The 19,296-nt window shown below is 33.7% G+C and overlaps 1 protein-coding gene across 2 annotated transcripts in view; it reads right to left on the bottom strand.

Annotated features, from left to right (window-relative positions):
* Nucleotides 1-4,750: 4,750 nt before the first annotated feature.
* LOC148621111 (matrix metallopeptidase-21-like) overlaps nt 4,751-19,296 on the bottom strand; it is a 38,262-nt gene continuing 23,716 nt past the window's right edge. For both annotated transcript variants that reach the window (XM_088575154.1, XM_088575153.1), the window contains exons 4-7: nt 16,172-16,483; nt 14,718-14,972; nt 11,474-11,649; nt 4,751-9,797 (exon numbers count right to left, since the gene is read on the bottom strand). In XM_088575154.1, the coding sequence (XP_088431280.1) occupies nt 9,471-9,797; nt 11,474-11,649; nt 14,718-14,972; nt 16,172-16,483 (1,070 nt within the window). In that variant the 3' untranslated portion in view covers nt 4,751-9,470. The remainder of the gene's footprint in view (nt 9,798-11,473; nt 11,650-14,717; nt 14,973-16,171; nt 16,484-19,296) is intronic.

The raw sequence follows: 19,296 nt of genomic DNA, 5'->3' as shown, positions 1-19,296 counted from the left end.
GCCTTGCTCAGCTCGATCGGTAAATGATAATGTTTTTGTCTACACTCGCTGTTTTTACCTTATACAATTCGTCATAAAATATAGCGTCCTGACCATTCAACTCAAGTACGTTACAAACCGCAGATTGTTGAAAACCACAAAGCCAAAAAGCATATAACAGGTGTTACCAGGTAAGAAAAAAATATTATCAGGTGTTTTTCGGTTGTCTTATTTGACAATATTATTATTTTACGACAATCGGCAAAAGACTAGGGGTCAAGATCTGTCACTCACGTGCTTCCGTACATTGCTTTATAATATAGGTACTACAATAGATGACGTCACTTGATGATTAAAAAACACTAGTCTAGTAGACTTTGATGATGACTGATAGGAAACTTAATTAATCAAATTAATTACAATTGTTTTAAATGTGGTAAAATGTGTCAACAATAAAACATGCATTATGTACTTTAAGCATTGCAAAACAAGTCTGATAAACTGTACTTGGCATGTTAAATTAGATATCATGAAGCAGGTGATTGAATACTTTTGAACTTTTCAAGGTATGGTATTTTAATCTAAATTGCATATAAATAAACAGTAGTAGAGCAGACGAACTATGGTCCCCAACACGTTTTTTTCCTGTCCATCTACATGAATACAGTAGTCCTTCGCCTGCTTTCTACACTCCTAGAAACGTCACGATAGACGAACGACAAAAATAATAATATTGACATATAATGAAGACAGAAAAAATAGGAAATAAAATTAATGAAATTATATGAATTGATGATAGCAAAAAATATAAAAATAACAGCTAAATCAAGGAAATAATCAAAGTACAAAAATAAACGAACGCTTCTGCATTGTGTTTAAGCGAATGCTCCCAGCGTGCGTTTAAACGAACACTTCTATCGTGCTTTTAATCGGACGCTCCTAGCGTGCGTTTAATTTGCGTTTAAACGAACGCAAAAGGATGCGGCCCCGTGCAGGTCCGGGTGTTTAAAGAATAGGCCTGCAGCAGCGCTAAGCTTGTCGTAAAAGGCGACTAAATAGTGCTCAGAACCCTAGCCAGGGGCTAGGGCGCTCTGCCCACAGAGCAACTGGGATGTGTGCCCCAGGTGGTTGAATGGGGTACCCCTGGCGTGTTACATGCTGGGGTTGTCAGGCTATAATACGGAAAACCTGACCGCAAACCATAGTGGTGCACCGTGCTGGGCAAGATGCCACATTCCTCGCACGTTAAAGAACCCTACTGTGGTATTCTCCCGGAGTAGGAACCATAGGGCTCCGCCACAGTAGGCTTAATTGCCCGACCCTACTCACCTCCCCCTATTTCCAGTGGCAATCAAAATTTGTCGATCCCATTGTCCTTGTGTCCCATCCCTTTTTCATTTCCTCATCATTTCATGTTCATTTTATCATCAATTTCATGTTCATCGTCTAAATATAGCTGAAATGTTGCTGCTCGGACGTTAAACCCCAACAGACAGACAGACAGACAGACAAAAGGATGTGTAAACGCACGATAAACGATGCACGAACGCTAAAATGGGAAACGTAAACGTCTCAAGGAGTGTAATTCTAAGGTCAATTCCAAAGTCGATTTAATACTGATGTATTTCTTCTTGACACTCTTAACGTGTTTATTTGAAACCCCTTTCTCGTTTGTCCGACGCAGTCGTTATTGAGTTCGCTTTCACATCACGTGACATTCATGATGCTTCACCATAGCAACCTAACCGATATAGCTTACAACCTCGCATTTCATAGGACATATGTGGTAGCAACTGTGACATTTAAGGATCAATTTGGGCATTGGTGTCCGGAATATTTTCGATCACTTTTGTAATTATATTGAGTAATCTTTTATATATTGAATTATTGGAAATAATTTACGTGTTGAATTAATAAAATATTTGAAATACGAAACATAGTACACTGATCACACAGTTCACCAAATAAATTCTTAATCCGATTTGCTATTAACAAAGCTAGATTATGAGTCGGCTATCTTTTTCCAGCGCAGTCGTTGTAGTTTCGCTTTTTATCCTTTGACCTTAAGGACGCCCTTCTATGGAAGCGCAAGTCACCTGATCGCATTCTGTTTCCCGATTGGCCAAATACTGATACATGTAACATAGTGGCGTTCGAAAAAAATGTATCGAAAATTTGTAATTGCGTTGCATGTGTTATTTTCCTGGAAGAAATGTAGAAACTTAGAAATAAAAAGAAGAATATTTTACTACCTCTATCTTTTTTAAAGATAATACTTGTTAAAAGATAGTACTTTTTTAACATGTAGTTAATTTTTGGTTGTTTGTTGGCAAAAATTTGGCCAATTATGGGCTTGATCCTCCCCTTTTTTATTTGAAAATTTAACCCCTCGCCGTACTCGTATGTTCATACTTGAATCAATAAAACAAATGTATTTTATTTTCAGTTGTTGAATATGAGTATTTCTATCTAAAAAGCTTAATGTTGGGCTTAAGCTCGCCATTTACTAGAAGATCTCTTTTTTTTTCCTTTCTTACTACAAATGGTGTTTTCTAGAAACCATTTATTATGATGTCTCTCGAATTGATTCCATTATATTTTCCTTTGACAAATTGTGTATCAAATTTGATTAACGTCCGCCCGAAGCACGGCCGTTGAAAAAAAATGTGAAACATTGAAATATTAGGTGAATTTTTGTATACCAAACAATAAAATAAAACTCAAAATACAAAGTGTAACAACTCTTGTTTGTTTTAGGTAACATGTAAATTTATTGTAATTATAATCGTTGACTTGTCTTTTGGTATAAAAGGATGATCTTTTCTTCTAAAGTGGTATTTTTTCTATTGATCAGTGGTCTTCAAGTAATTTTTTTTTCTGGACGACCACTTCCGTTTTGTTGAAACGAGGCTTCTTTTGCTTCCTTTGAAATCTGTCATTTCAACGGAAGTTATGGGTGTATTAATGAATTGCATGTTTGATTTCACGTGGGCACATGAAACATAATATATATGATATATACAATTCAATATAGTTATGACTTCAAAAAACTATCCAATAGCATTTCTACAGAACTGAAGCATTACCTTACATATATATATAAAAATTCAAAGGTTTTGAGAGTTTCGTCGAAAAGATAAAATTGCCTTGGTTTTCCACGCACTCACTAACTTCCATTATCATATGACACCATATGCACTTGAACTTCTCTGAAGAACCCAGACGATGTTTTTCAATTTGTGACTATTATTTGTAATTTCGCTGTAAGTTTGTCACAATTTCAACACTTAAATTTCTACAATCATGTTTAAAATGCATTTACTCAAGACTAAGCGGATACATTGCCTATGTAAATGGATTCTTTCAATTGCATGCGTGACAATACTTTGAACTTAACTTGTAAACACGGTTACTAATACGCGCCACGTTGAATATCTATTGTAAGACTTGTTGAAAACTTGACAGTATGAATGATTCAATAAGTTACATCCAAGATTAAAGCTTTTAAGGTACAAGTTTTTTAAAAGCTCAAAGTATTATTTTTTATAAATTTCGTGAGATTTGAAGTTGTAGAATTGCATATATCTTGAATTTAACGAAGGACAAATTTGCTTGTCGTTTCTTTAAAAAATTGAGATTTCGATGTTTGAACTCGATTCCATTAAATTCCATAAATAAAAAATACCTACAACCGAGGCAAGTTCCTTGAAACTTAAAACCTTAACATGTGGTTAGAGCAAAAGCCTGTGTTGCAGTAATAATATACCCAGAATCACGCGTGCGCTGCAACTTAAACCGTCTTCATTTAACGCGTATCATGGTGTGTCAGCGGTCTCGCAGGGAACAGGAACTATAATCCAGCTTAATCGACACAAAACTTTAGTGTACCCCTGCTTTTAACGGATTTATTTTGCTTCTTCTTTGTGTTACATTTTAAATCGTTTCTTGTTTTTTTTCCTGTAATTTGGTGTTCACTTGTCTCGTTTATTTTAATCATAAACTTCCTGCCACTGTGGAACTTTCGTTATATGTACCGGATTTGTTGGTTTGATCTAGTCGGAAGTATATTACAATTGTTTGTGTATACATTTGTTATGTGCATGATTTAAGATCTCTGCGTTCATATCTCGATTCAAAGCATTGGTGTTTTATCGAAACTTCAAACCCGAGTAGTTATCAATGTTCAAAGATTTGAATTGCTAGATAAAACATATACAATATTATGCAACGACAATGTACGTAATAACATGTGTGTGTAAGAAGAGAAGTAGCAATCACTTTTGTCAATTAATTCTTGGTTTTGTACTCAAATAGTCCCTCCTAGTACTTTATCCATAATATTTCCGTGTTATGTTCAAGTCACGTACGTGATTCAACAACGTGAAATGCAAGTACATGCATTTGATAAAAAAACCTCGCATGTTAAACATTAATAGGACACCTTGTACATTTTTACACACAAATGAATGAATATTACCGTTCATTTGGTCCTCATAACGATTCTCTATACGAAAATAACCAATGACCTTATTAGAATCGATTTACGTCTGACAGGAAGTGATCAGCTATGCAAATACGTACGGAAGTTTAAAATATTGGACAACTCGGCCCACAGTTAATTCGTCCAAAATCTACTAGGTCATAGGGCAACAACACCCTAGAGAAGATAAGTGGCATATCTTCGATAAGGTATCTGTAGCGCTTAAACGCAAGATCTGCTTCATATAAATTCAAAATACAGCCATGTCAAGAAATAAGTATAAAACACTAACTTTATTACATTTTTATTTGTTTTGTAACAAGATAACAAAGCTGTATCAAACGATACACGCTCTACTTGTATGTATGCCATTTTGTTTACACTAAAGCTCAGGTATAACTTGTCTTTTCCCACTTGCTCACAGCGGTAAAATTGTTAAATCAAAATTTACTGATTTTCAGTTATAATATTTTAAGGAGAGGTAATTATAGTCATTTCGATATTGTGGTATATCTGGAAAACGTTGTTAATATCATTTTCCAAATCACTCATCACACACTGGTGCAAATCAAATTAATTCATATTTCTTGCTTTTTTAAATCAACACGCTACTTTAATTTTTCCGATATGGTGTAAAATATTTGCCAATTCGGACATTGCTATCTTTACCTGATCCCCCTGCGCGAAGTAGAAATGACGAAATGCACCGAGCTCTAGTGTACTTAAATATTAATTGATGATAAATATACCATATAGCAGTGACCAGAGAGGATAATTTATCAGGATATGAAACCTACTGCTGCTGTAATGATCAAATTTGGTTTCTTATTCCGGAGATTTAGTACAATAGTTAAAGACAATTTTTACAGAGAGAAATTTATAAAACCGAACTTTTCATGATTTTTTAAACACGGATCTGATCCGATCCCAACTAACATGCACGATGAGTTTGCACAGCACTATATGTATGGTTCAACTTAAAGCAGATCAAGGTAGTTATGCTGCAGCAACATAACCTGACTCGTACGGAGCCAACAATATAGATCAAAATAACTTATCTCGCATGAAACCGGATGTTAGCTGAAGACCAAATAGTCACACCCTTCATCCTTTGACATAAATCTGTGACCTCAATCGTATCTGGTGTTGAAATTATATAATTTCACAACAGGATCTTAAGTTCAGTGAAATAAAATAAGTTGCTTCTAAAATGTGCAAATTTAAAGTAAAGCTAGCTGTAATATCTTACGGAAATTAACCCTGTTATCGATCTTGTCAATATTTCCAAGTAACAAATTTTTCAACCTTAGGCCAAACTTGTTAGGGCAATATATTTAGTTTTTTTTTTAAGTATGTACGAAAAAAAGAGGGAAGATGAAAGATAGTTCCACATATAAACCAGAAAAATATATAAAAGGATATAAAAAGTTTGATCGACCTCCATTTTGGCAGTATTTCATGATTATAACAGAGTGAAGATACTCAAACCACTCAGCAAACTTAAAGATTCGACGAGGAGAGAGAAACCTATCTGCTGTGTCTCTATATGTAGAAACCCCATTAAATTTATCATCAGTTTATGATGAGTTAGATATGGTGAATTTATTCATGGTCAGAACTTTTCGTACATGTATAGGCGACTACAAACAAACATCATATGTCTAGCTCGGTGGTATTAGCACATAACAGCTATAGTCATATTCATTCGAATAAAACGATAATTTTCTAGCAATATACTAATAATGTCGAAGAATGAGGATTCTCACTAAATGGGAATGGCCATAATTTAGTATTGCAGAATATAAACAAAGCGTATAGGATGACCACAAGCAGATCCAAATAGGAGGAGGGAAGCCGACCCCTTTCTTCAAGAAATATAGAAAATAACTGGAAATGCCACCCTCTTAGTTCAGTCAGCGCTCCGCCTTTTAGGAATTTCAGTATGAGAAACTGTTGGCTACGTCTTTGCTATGGCACCAGCATTATGACCAAAATTAAGAACTAAACTTTCCTTCTAGATTCCTACTTAAAATGTACAGTTGCTAGGAGCAGTAAAATAACGACGATCGGAAAGAAAAGATTAAAAATCACTTAGTGCAAAATGTAGGACCAGGGGATTATTTTATACCTTTATAAAGTTTATTTACAACATTATCCTAAGTAAAGCAAATGATAATATTGCGCATATGTGAAGCTAAAATTAGGCATAAATGACAAAACTAATGGAAAACACCCCAAAATATTTTGAAAATCTTTAAAATTTTGTAATTAAAGATAAAAAATGATAGGATATGTTACCGGAAGTAACCTTTACTGAAAATATATTGACGGCAAACGCTGCATCGACTTCCACCTCACCGCCAAAGTAAACCAGGGACAAAACAATCTCTCACAGTACCAAAACCAAACACGCAAGTAAATTATGACCATTCCCGAGACTGGCTTTTCAAATAAATACTTTTGATCTGGTAACAACTGATATAAATAAAACACAATTATTATACAAAATACGAAAAATATATTAATCTCAAAACGTAACGAATTCAACAAATGAATGAAACCATAATTACAAAATGAAGCAAACTTATGAAATATTGCACAACTTTTGTAAAAGGACTATTTACACCGGAAGGGAACTAAAGAAATATATCTACATAGCATGCTTACGGTATTTTACAAGTTCTACATCGTCACAATAACATTTTCTTCCTTGTAGACTTCAGAAAAATACAAGACCACGTGCTGAAATCCTCAATGACACATAACTCAGTATGTGTTTGGATTGTTGTTGATAACCTGTCTCGTGATTCTAATACTATGGTCCTTTTTTTACCTTTAGTCAATTTATCCGGTACAAAATTTATTAACAAAAAACTGCCATTTTCTAAAAAAAATTTCAACCAAGTGATATTTGTACAAGTATAATATTGCTACTTGATTTTAAGATACGTCTACGTTAACGAAGAATTATTTGTTCCGCTTAACTACGAGGTTAAAACATTCAAGTCACGCAGACGAGTTCCGCGCCTTTGTTGTGTGTACTATCATATTGATGTAAGCGACAACTTGCTTATGGATATAAGCGACAAATTGATACATGCAGTCTCACGGTTGCTCTTTCTATCTGTACAAGAATCTGTTTAACTTGCTGACATTAACGACCGCGGAGTTCAAAGAAATACATTTTTAGAACAGTACCCTGTTGTAGTTAACCGTCATCAAGATGAACAACTTATGTTCACCTAATTATCTTGCGAGATTAACAGGCCCGATTTCCTCTATTTTTGCTTAAAACGCAAGAAATAAAAGGTGCAAAATTAACACCGACAATGTACGGAACAAAAATAGAGAATTATACTAGTTTTCCACGTACTATGCAAAACTTGACCCTTAAGACATCGTGTTTGCTTTCAGTATTAATTTTCAGACAAGCTCCGGTCTTGCTTGATATGCTGATCAAACGTTTATCAACTAAACAAACGTTGATACTCATTTTGGTTACAAATGCTAACTAAAGCGTGCCTATTTACAAAACGTTTTTGAATGACAAAACACAGTAAAGCCATTCAAAAATACTATTAAGTATCTGTCTTTACAAGAATCATGCAAAATCTGAAAAATGTGATATACCCCCTAAAAAGGCTACGTATTTTTATTTTTGTAATGAAGTTGTTTTACGGGTCTATATTGTGAAATGTGTAATTATTCATTCATATCTGTCTGCTCATATGAGATAATCAACATCGAAATTCCAATAGATTCTACTGCATTTGAGTGTCATTTACATAGTTATCTCCCTTAATTTTGAAATCTATAGTGCATTTTATATAGTTTTCATCTCCTATGAACATGGGTTATATGAAAAACCACATGTTACTTTCCGTTTACTATGATATTTTAAATAAAATATCAAAAATAAAAATATGTAGGCTTTCCAACCATGTATCGCATTTTGCATGATTCTTATGTGGAGTGCTACTTAATATCTTATGATATGCTAATGTTTGTCTACAACATGTACACAACAAGTAAAGAATGTTTGAAAATGACAAATAAATGCATATAAATATTCCACAAATATATATCACAGTTTGATTGCAGTTAATATAAAGTACAATTCTTCCTAAGAAAGATGCAGAATATTGACATATGGCAAATAAGTATGACATTGCTAGAACGTAGTTTTGTACTCAATATTTATATTTCAACAAGAATATTCATGTTTTGTGAATCCAGTAAGTATTGACTACCACAAGAGTCATTCGAAAAACGTAAAAGAAATTGAAAAACAGGGAAGAAAATTCATGAAGTTTTAATGTAAAAGTTTTCTATAATGCATATTTTTTTCTCAAGAAGGAGATATCTTGACAAATTGATACAAAAAATAGTCCAGAAATATTTTGATATCTATTAAAATTACCATTATCAAAGATCTTGCATGATTCTTTGGAGGACTTATACTTAAAGTCACATGAATCACGAAAGCAGTAGATAATACAGTAAAACCGATCTCATCCAAACCATTCCAAAAAAGATAAATCACACGTATGATTCTGCAAAAATATTCAGCAGTGTATAGATAAAAATCCAAGCATTCGTCAGGCTCCAATAAGAAAAATTTTACTGTAATACCCATCAACATATACAAGAATAAAGACATCAATCGATCAATCAATCAAACAAACAAAAGGGAATGTTTCAGTCACCTCGGGGCCCAGTAATAGTTTTCTCTGCTTCTAATTGGTCCAATCAGTCTATACAAGAAGGAACAAGAATTCCTCTAATTGACGGAACCCCCATCATTGTTCATTCATCACGTAATGGCTTTGATGTCGCTATAAAAAGCAATACACGTCACTTCGTGTTTTACATAATCACAACAATGCGACTCGAACTGTAAGCAAGACACATCGTTTTAACTGCCAGTTATGACACCTAGCATAATTGGATAGAAAACAACATCTCTTACTGCTGGAATGAACTTCATGCCATAGAAAGTTTTCGACCTTCATCAAACATGACTATTGGATGGTAGTTCAAAGTTCGCGAACGTCGGTCTGACGTCACAAATATCATGCCAATGGTCATACCATTTACCAAAATGTTTCAGTCCATTCCGTGTTTGTTTTTGTCTGGGATGAAAAAGTTCATTCTTCCAAACATCTTCTCCTTTGAAAAAGTACACAGTCGTGTCATTATATGAGTAATAAACAGCATCTAGATCTCCCGGAATCGGAAGTTCTCCATCCAAGGGCGGGAACTCTTCCCATACCTTTTGAATACGTGAGCAGCACCCCTTTGTTTCCTCATTTTCGTCAGTTGGATCATAAACATAAACCTGTTTTAGATATTTTATAGCATGTATTAGTTATGTGTCAATGAAAAGGCAAGAAGCAAGGTGAATGTGATACTTTCCCCGAGTATTGATTTATATCATTAGCGACTATAACTAATAAAACGATACTTATTGCCAGAAATATATCTCGAGGTTCAAATTAATGGCTTTCGTTTTTGGCATAAAGAAATGATAGGGTTAATCCAATGAAACACCCGTTGATTATTGCACTTTCTTGCATTATCAGCAGTTTCAGAGATAACAACTCTTAACGTCTGTGAAAGCTTGATCACATTCAAAATTCATTGAAGGTCATTGAAGTAAAACTCGACGAAGAATAGAAGTGACTAACAAAACAAATACTATTATTCTTCTCCTATGATAGATAGTTTGAAGTTTTGCCAGTTTTAAGTCACTTTTCGAACAAAATAACATGATAAAAGATATCTCATGTTCCCATACATCTAAAATGCAAACCCAAAGAAATTTTTCGTATTCCACAAATAAAGGGATTACTCTAAAATTTTATCAAAAGAAAGTAAGACTTAAACGTTCAACATGAAAGAGGACTATAGAACAAGCGTCTTCAAATACTTTGAAACTTGACAAATGTTACCAATGTAATCCGTTTCAAAACACTATGGATTTAAAAATTACACAACATTAACTTAAGACGTAAGATAAAATAAATAAATTCGAAGTCTCGTATACTCGAGCTTTTTCTGTTGCTTAGCATGACTGGTAAAAGCCAATATGAGTACTTTCATTGTGTTTATTGAGAGCTTAAGACGTCTCTTCAATACATTTTTCAGAGATGATATCATTCTGTTCTCGAACTTAATTTGAGGCAAGGTGTCTGTGTATTGCTATTTCATTTATCTAATGTGCATTATTAATACTATTATACCGAATTTTACATTGATAAAGTTTGACACGAAAGTTTAATATTAGCTAATAATTATACATGTGGCTTATTTCTTATCATATAGTGGATAAAAAAGAACTTAAGTGTAGTAGAATAGTATTTCAAACATAATATTCAGAGACTTATTATTGCTCTACTATCATGGTGCTTTGAATCTAAAACTTGTAATATTGTCTAGGCTCTACTAAATTATGAGAAAAATACCAGTATATTCGAATAGTCAGGTAGTGTAGGAGGTTATGGTTGAATAACTTAAAGCCAAATAATTGAAAACCTAAAAAATCTGGACTACATGCATCGGTAGGGTAAAAAGCCAAAAGTTTTGTTCTAGTGATTCCTGTCAGTAAAATACTTGTATTATGTAATGTAACCGTGTCTTTACATTAACATTTGTCGTGATGGTTTCACGATGCAAACTACAGTAGGTCATTTCCCTTTATTGAACCCCGAATTGAGGAAAATTACCAACAATTTACTGGATTTAAACATAAACTTTTAACACTTATTAAATATTTCTACCTTGCCAAGTCGTGATAATAAAACAATGTATTTATTAAAAGTCATGAAAAACAAACATAAAATCCATTTCTCACTCAGTGCAAAATCGCTATTTGCATGTGGGATAACATTGTATCTAGACGTGTGTTATAAGTATTGGCTAAATGCGGACGAATTGTTAATTGTTTTTCTGGACCTATTTCAACTTCACTAACTTAATCTATTAAATGAAAAACAATGAATAAACATAACTTACAGTATCTCCTTTAAAGAAGTAAATGTTTCTATCTCTCTTATCAAAATATGCAGTATCAACATTGTCCGGAACACTTATATCCTGTCCCTTTTTTGGTCCGAATTTTTCGCTTATCTTTCCGGTGCCGCCATCATAAACTTTATCCTCCTCACTGTTGTACTGAAAGTAGTTTTCACCTGAAATTTTTAGAAATATTAACCATCATTAACAAATGCACGTAAATATCTGACCGATTACTAGTTCGAAAATTTAATATAGATTTATATGGACAGGTGGTAGAAAAAAAACTGAAGGATCCTTAGGGTAAAACCATTTGTTTTAAGGGGTTCTGGGTTTACAGCAGTTTACTAGAACGCTGTCTTTCAAGAATTCATGAAAAAAAAATAACCAGACGAACATGTCTGAATAGGTAAAAAAACAGAGATTGAAAATTATGTGATTATAACAGAAACTTCCAGGGAAAATTTAAGATAAATACAAGCATAGTAAACTATGACGATTGATGCCCATAGAAACGAAATGCTGTTGCCCCCTTTGGTAGGTTGAATAGAACTGTCCCATGGCAGCATTTGACATCAATATGGCGCAACAAGTGGATGTCAAGTCATCAATATGATTAGAATAAAAATCATAATTTTAAATACAATTCAATTGTAATTATAAAGTTCTTGGCAAAACACAGCTTGATACGACCGCAGTGGTCGAACAACTGGGGCAAGAATGAACATTCAAACTTACTATACAACAATGAATTTTAATTGCGATTAGACATTCGACACAGGATAGGACATAGTAATAAAACTATAAAGAAATTATAACATAAAACGAAGTTTGAGCTGGTACTAAAACGTGCCCAAGTTATGGCTATATAGTTAAATTCTATACAAAAAAACTATTTTGCCACTTTTTATCCCTTTTTTCATTACCCCAAAATTCACTACCAACCTTTCTACATATTTTTTTGTGGTTTGGAAAGCTTCTTGGAAAATTTAATAAAGATTAAAAGTAAAGTCACCCCATGAAAAGCAATTGCGTACGGACGACGCGATAGTGCCATCCCTACCTACACTATACGACCGTATTTTTTTTGCAGTTGTGAAATTTTAATAGAAATAAATCTGCAACAAGGTTAACCAATATACATTTTTCGACAAAGCATTTTTACAGGCTGTCGTATCCGACAAACTGAATTTAAGATTGATTTCAGGTCTTAAAGAATCGTGATCAAAATACAAACTGGAAATAGATTGTTAAGAGGACATCATGTTGCAAATTGACACACTAACTAAACAATAAATCAAATATGCAAATAACTTCTGATCATTACACAGAAAACCTGACTGTTTCCGTGATCTTACAAACAAGGTCAGAATGTTTTTTTCAAGTTAAATTTAATTCCTGGTCCTGTTTCGATACCATTCTGAACCGAATAGTGAATAAAGCTAATTCAAACAATTTCCGAAACGAAGCATTATCTAGTTTGTACTCGTAAAAAATAATGCGCATTCAGCAACTGCTTCAAGGGACCGCTTGTAAATTATTTGAATGTCTGTAATAACGATATGACTTGAGCTACCAAAACCCCGACGTTCGATGATCTCCCCTCGAAGGCTCTTTTCAATCACGCACATAAAACACATCAACATGCTGTTCTATAACATTTCATCAGAATCAATTGAGAGGTTTATAAAGGAGGAGTTTTGTTTAGAAGATCTTTAGACATACATACGGACGAAATGATAGAATTATGAATTCAATAGTCCCTAAAATCTTTATTTTCGGGGACCTGACCTCTTGATGAACAAAAACAAGGACTGCAATTTGGAGTGTATCAAAAGGCAAACTAAAAAACAAGAGGCTCCCAGGAGCCTGAATCGCCAATCTGGTTGAATTTTGTCTTTCAAAGGCAATAAATTCAACAAGAAGTTGGGTTTATCATCAGGATCATTTCAACAATTGAAAGTTTCGTTTAATCTGTCACTGTTTTCAAGATATTGACTGAAAACTTTCAAAAAAAAAGAAAAAAAAAGTCATTTTTCCCTTACAAGGAGTCAGGTCTCACTAACCACTTCCGGGTCAAATGGCCACCCCACCCCCCCCCCCATGTGGTACCAAAGACACACAGAACCTAGAAATATGCATTGTAAGTGCATTATTTGTGTGTATTGTGATCAATGTGTACTTAAAAATCATATTTGTAATTTACTACAAAAGTGTATGAATATTGTTTACATGTGTGAGTAATTTGCCTCCATGCTGTCAGTAAGCAGAAAAGGTAAAAATGTTGATTTTCAGTATTTTTATTCAAGTAAATTTTGTGAAGAATTTCTACGATCATCTTACCATTAGAATAATGATTTTGAAAGCCTTATTTTCCAAGCTTCGCAATGGTATGCAACTTTCAGGTGAAACATTGAAAATTACTTGTTTAGCATGTAAAGTTATGGAAACTTTAGAAGTGGTTAGTGAGAACTCATCTGACTTTTATCCTTGAAGACTTTTGTAGTCAAATAATAAGGATCATTTCAGCTATTTGAAAGAATTTGGCTAAACCTAACGGTTTTGGAGTTATATACGAAAAACTACTGTCTGTCCCATACACTGTATGTTCTATTTTTAGTAACGGCTGCCATGTTTTTTTCACGGATCAAAAATCCCCACATCAGTTCTATACAGGATACCCTAAGAAACAATCATACCAAGTTTGGTTTCAATTAGTCAAGTAGTGTCAGAGAAGAAGATTTTTGAAAAAAAATAACATTAAAAATTGCAAAAAGAAGGACAATAACTCAAACATGGCTTAACGGATTAAAACCAAAATTTGACCAGAGATAGATCTTATCAAGCTGAACACTTTTAACCTATCAGAATTTAGTTAAACCTAACGGTTTTGGAGATATATGTGAAAAACTACTGTCTGACTCCTATGTTCTATTTTTAGTAACAGCGGTCATGATTTCCAACGAATCAAAAATACCAACATCAGTTCTATGCAGGATACCCAAAGGAACATTTATAAAAGTTTGGTTCTAATCAGTCAAGTAGTTTCAGAGGAGAAGAGTTTTGTATAATTGTTAACGACGACGACGGACGACGACGGACGCCAAGTGATGGCAATAGCTCACATGGTCTTTGGTCAGGTGAGCTAAAAAGATCGTTGAAACCCACATAAATTAAACGGTTGCGACTCTAGTTGAAACCTATAATTCTAAATAAAACTCGTACAAAATTACAAATATAGTACCTTTAAGGAAATACGTTTCGTCAACTATTTTAGTTCCAGCGAAGTACCAGATATGAATGTATCCATCGACGTTATCAGGAACACCTTTCCACTCAAGGGCAATGTATAGCGGGTCACCGTACCTTGTACGATTAGCGTGATTTTCGTACATCCAATATTGGTTGTGTCGGAAAAAGTAGGTATTGTAAATAAGTCCATTATTTGGTGTTTTTCGTACCCAATCGAATACGGTATTGAATCGTCCTTTGCACACACCTATAAATAAATAAATTTTCTTCGGTTATTACTTGCTCTAGGAAAGGTAAAAGTAAGTATTACACCTCCATAAAATTGGTACATATATGATGTTCATTTACAACGTTACTTATGCATTATGCATGATTGTACATTATACATGATGAATTTTTAAAAGCAAGTTAATAATTTTAAAAAAATCATAATGGGAAATATCGGTGGTTGAATCTACGTTCCCCCCTTCGCTTGTCCAAATTATCGCCTGCATGTACTATCATCTGCGAGTATGACTTGTAATCTGATTCCAAACCATGCCTCAACATTCGAGTGTCTACTATGACAGCGAAATCATCCCATTTAATGAAATTAAGACTTTTTCTTAAACATCCGGTACTTACATGCGTAAGGGTAGTGGCGATATCATTATGATCCCTTACATTATTCAATTATGTATGGGAAGTGCCTCTTTAATAGTTCATTCTTAACATCTGAATGGCTTCTTTAACTATACTTCTCGGTACTGAGATTTAAATGGCAAAGAGATTGTTTACGATATTTTTGTCTTCTGATTTCCTATAAAATTACTTCAATTTATTTTCGTTTTATGGTTTAAATTATGACTATATTCATTCACAGAAAAAGATGAATGAGGCTTATTTACGCTTCATTCATTTGAAATTCAAAAAATGGACACCCAGAAAGACTCATGTTGGTCATCAATTACACTCAAGAAGACCAATAATTTGAAAGGAAAATAATACCTAGTTTAAAGATTATAATCAGTTTATGATTTATGCATAAAGAAATCATATTTCTCATCTTATCTGATTTCTCGTTAATTTTAGAGGCTTTTTCAGGTTTTGAGTTTGTTTTCAGTAGCGGACACAGATATTACGAAAAATTTGGGGGGAGGGCACTGACTTACTGAAAGGGGGTCACTCTAGTGATTTTCAAATGTTACAATTTGATCAAACATTAAAACAGCGATCGCATAAATATACTTATATAAATGCTGTAACAAATGTAGTTGACTGAGAGAAAAAGAAGACCATAACTGGAACACGGAACAGGGTATCCACAATCCAGGAACAAGGACTATACTAAGAAAACAGAAAAAGCGCCACAAAATGACTCCACGGGTGTACAAAATGTTATATTCACTATATTGAATACCAGATCCCTAAATTCTTTTTGTTCCAAATTGTAAACTTGAAACTTACCATATACTTTTTGCACCGCTTTTCTGTCACCCCAACTTAGTTCAAATTCTTTATCAGGATTGATGCTACTTTGATGGTATATTGCATACATGATACTCTTCACCTGGCTCGAGTGGGCAAGTCCTAAAACATGTCCGATTTCATGGACAGCTACACGTAAGAGGTAGATGCCCTCCTTTTCCTTTGTTATCGATTCAATCGACTTATAGTCCTCTTCGTCGTCAAAATGAACGACGTCTCTCCCATTTTCTCTGGAATGCGCTATCTCACCACCATGACCGTCGAACTTTCGCTCACAATTTTGGTGGGACCCTAAAAGCAAAACGATTTGTATACAGATAGATATTTTATATCAAACTTTTCATGCGTATTTACTTGGCAAACTACTGTAAAATACGGACCTGTTAACTATAATAAAAAGGGGGTTTCGGTTTAGATATTTATAAAAGGTGTCCCAGGATATCATTTGCTCATTCATGACCACAGTTTACGCAATGTTTACATAGTATTGTGAATTTTGATAATACATATAGTACCATGCATATGACTGATACTGCCAATGCATAACTGGCATTTTTTTATTTAGACTTATTTCATCGGTAAAGACATAGGAAACAGGGATATCTCATTTTCAAAGATATGTAATTATAATATTGTCATAAGTTCAGTCATTCATCTCTGCAACTGCTTATCCCGTACTCCTAATCGTGTTGCATGTCGCACGTCTTTCCGGCAAACTATATTCCAAAGTGATAATGTAAGTACTTTTGACCCGCCAAACCTTTACAGTGGTTGTACATGTTTCTTGCATAACATCATCAATGCCTTGTTTCTACTTCGATTACATGTTATTTGGAAGATAATTATTCTAAAGCAGTGATAAATAGACCTTCCATATTTTGCAATCACAGTAAAATCTGTCCAAACTGAACAAGAATAATCCAAAACCCGTCTTAACCAGACACTTTCTTATTAGTCAAATCCAATCATGCGTATCAATTTAAAAATATATTAAGGAGGTAGACCTAGGGTAAGGGACATAATTCTTTAAATCAGTGATATTCTTGAATGTATTGATATATTCAATTTCACCAAAGCCTACCTAGCTTTCATTTGAGACAGAATGAAATCATCTGTAATTTTGATGCTTACACGAGATTGATGTCAAATACTAAATACAAACGTTCCAATAATTTGTAAGAGTTGTGTCCCTTACCCTAGGTCTACCTCCTTAAACCTAGTAAATCAAACACCTATCTAAACCAAACTAATTTCAAAACTAAAAAATGGGTTCGGTTAAGACAAGTTCACTGTATCCATTCATGAACAACTACAAAACAATTACCACAGTATGTATTCAGTATGTATTCAGTAAAAAGAAGATACAGTAAAATCTGCCTAAAACGGACCCTTTTGGACTTTAAATTTAGTTCGATTTAGACAGCTGTTTAGTTTGCCAAGATTATAAATACATTTAAACTGACAGAAAGGAACTTTTAAAAGGGTCTGGTTAAGGCAGGTTTTCGGATTTTTCAGGGTTCGATTGACAGATTTTACTGTATCTGGTCAAAGATGAATATAACACTCCATGTACGTACTTCTTAAACATGTACATGTATACTCTCTGGCACCCAAAAAAGCATGCTTTGAAGGCTTTGATATTGCGGAAAGTCGATTCAACGTATATTTAACATGATGCAAACCGTTTTGCATGTGCTGTTCTAAATTGTCAGCCTCTGAACTGAATAAATATTGCTACACTACATATACATGTACGCATTTAAATATTCTAAACTATCCTTTTCTACCACGAAGGATCATTTTGTTTTCTTGTTTGAATTTGCATTTTTGTCTTTTTGTTTTTGAATTTTTTCATTTTATGAATTTTTGTTTTGTATTTTTTGTATTTTGTTTTGTTTTGTTTTGTTTTTTATTGGTTAACTTTTTTCCCTCTGCACTGTCTGTACAAAGACCAGTACTTCAAACATCCCAACAAGTTTGACTCATACCATACAAGAAAAGCTATCATATTTTTGAAACCGATTAATTATACAAAGGCTAGACACTATACGTTTTAGGCTAAAAGATATTAGAAGAAGTTTCTGAGAGAAAACCATTCAAAATCATGGTATTTGTTAGAACTTCGGCGTCTGGATCACATAATTTCGTTGAATAATAGCAATTTTGTCTAAAAAAACAATGCGAATTCATCAATCTGATCTGAAAATTACTGTCTAGAATTAATGCTAGGCTTAATGACACTTATTTGCTTCAAGCAGAATTTATAGATATTAGAAATTTGACAAGTGGTATGAGATATCGTGCATCTGTACAATATAGCAATTTATTGCAGAAAATGAAACAGTAAATTGGCTACAAATTCGTTCAAGTTTTAACTTCAATTTTCAGTAAGATTGAGCAAAGATGTGACCTCTTTGAATTGTGTACAGGATCCAATTTTTATTCTCATTACTCAGATAATATTTTGGATGGAAAGGACTGTCAAAATAAATTCTTAGTTCAACTAGAAAAAAAAGCAGAAATGACGTAATTCGATATTTAGAAACATTGCCATAATTTCCAATTATGTAGGTTTTCAATCATATATTGCCTTTAGCTACTCTGCTAGCATCTTTGATTAACAAGAGCTTTCCGCAAATAAGCTTTGTAGTAAACAAGCACAAAATCGAATATAATTGCAATATTTCATTTTAGATTGCATTGATCTTGCGTACTATCATGTCTAGTGGTTTGGCATAGTAACCGATTTTTTCTAATAAAAAAGTCTGAACAACAAAACCTTGAATGTAGAGTATTTGTTTTATTATATAATTATCGAATTATTATATGTTATCACGGAACAGATAATTTCATTAAAATTCCATACCTCCTTGCAAGAAACTTAGTAGCAATGCATTATGGGAAGTTAAACGTGACGGTACCTACAGACACGGAATGACCAAAGCAAACAACATCGATCTTATTTTGTCTGAAAGCAAGTCAGAAGATTGCTCCCTGGCGTGCTATGTCTGAATTGGGTAAATAAAGTTGAAAAAACTCATTTAGACGAGTGACCTTGAATACATTTTGTCTAGTACTTCATGTACTCATACTATGTATGCTGA

The sequence above is a fragment of the Perna viridis genome, chromosome 3, assembly GCF_037379345.1.
Source record: "Perna viridis isolate PV_CMFRI_1.1 ecotype Kerala chromosome 3, ASM3737934v1, whole genome shotgun sequence".
Lineage (NCBI taxonomy): Eukaryota > Metazoa > Mollusca > Bivalvia > Mytilida > Mytilidae > Perna > Perna viridis.
The sequence above is the reverse complement of the archived record's forward strand: the minus strand, read 5'-3'. Positions and strand labels throughout refer to the sequence as shown.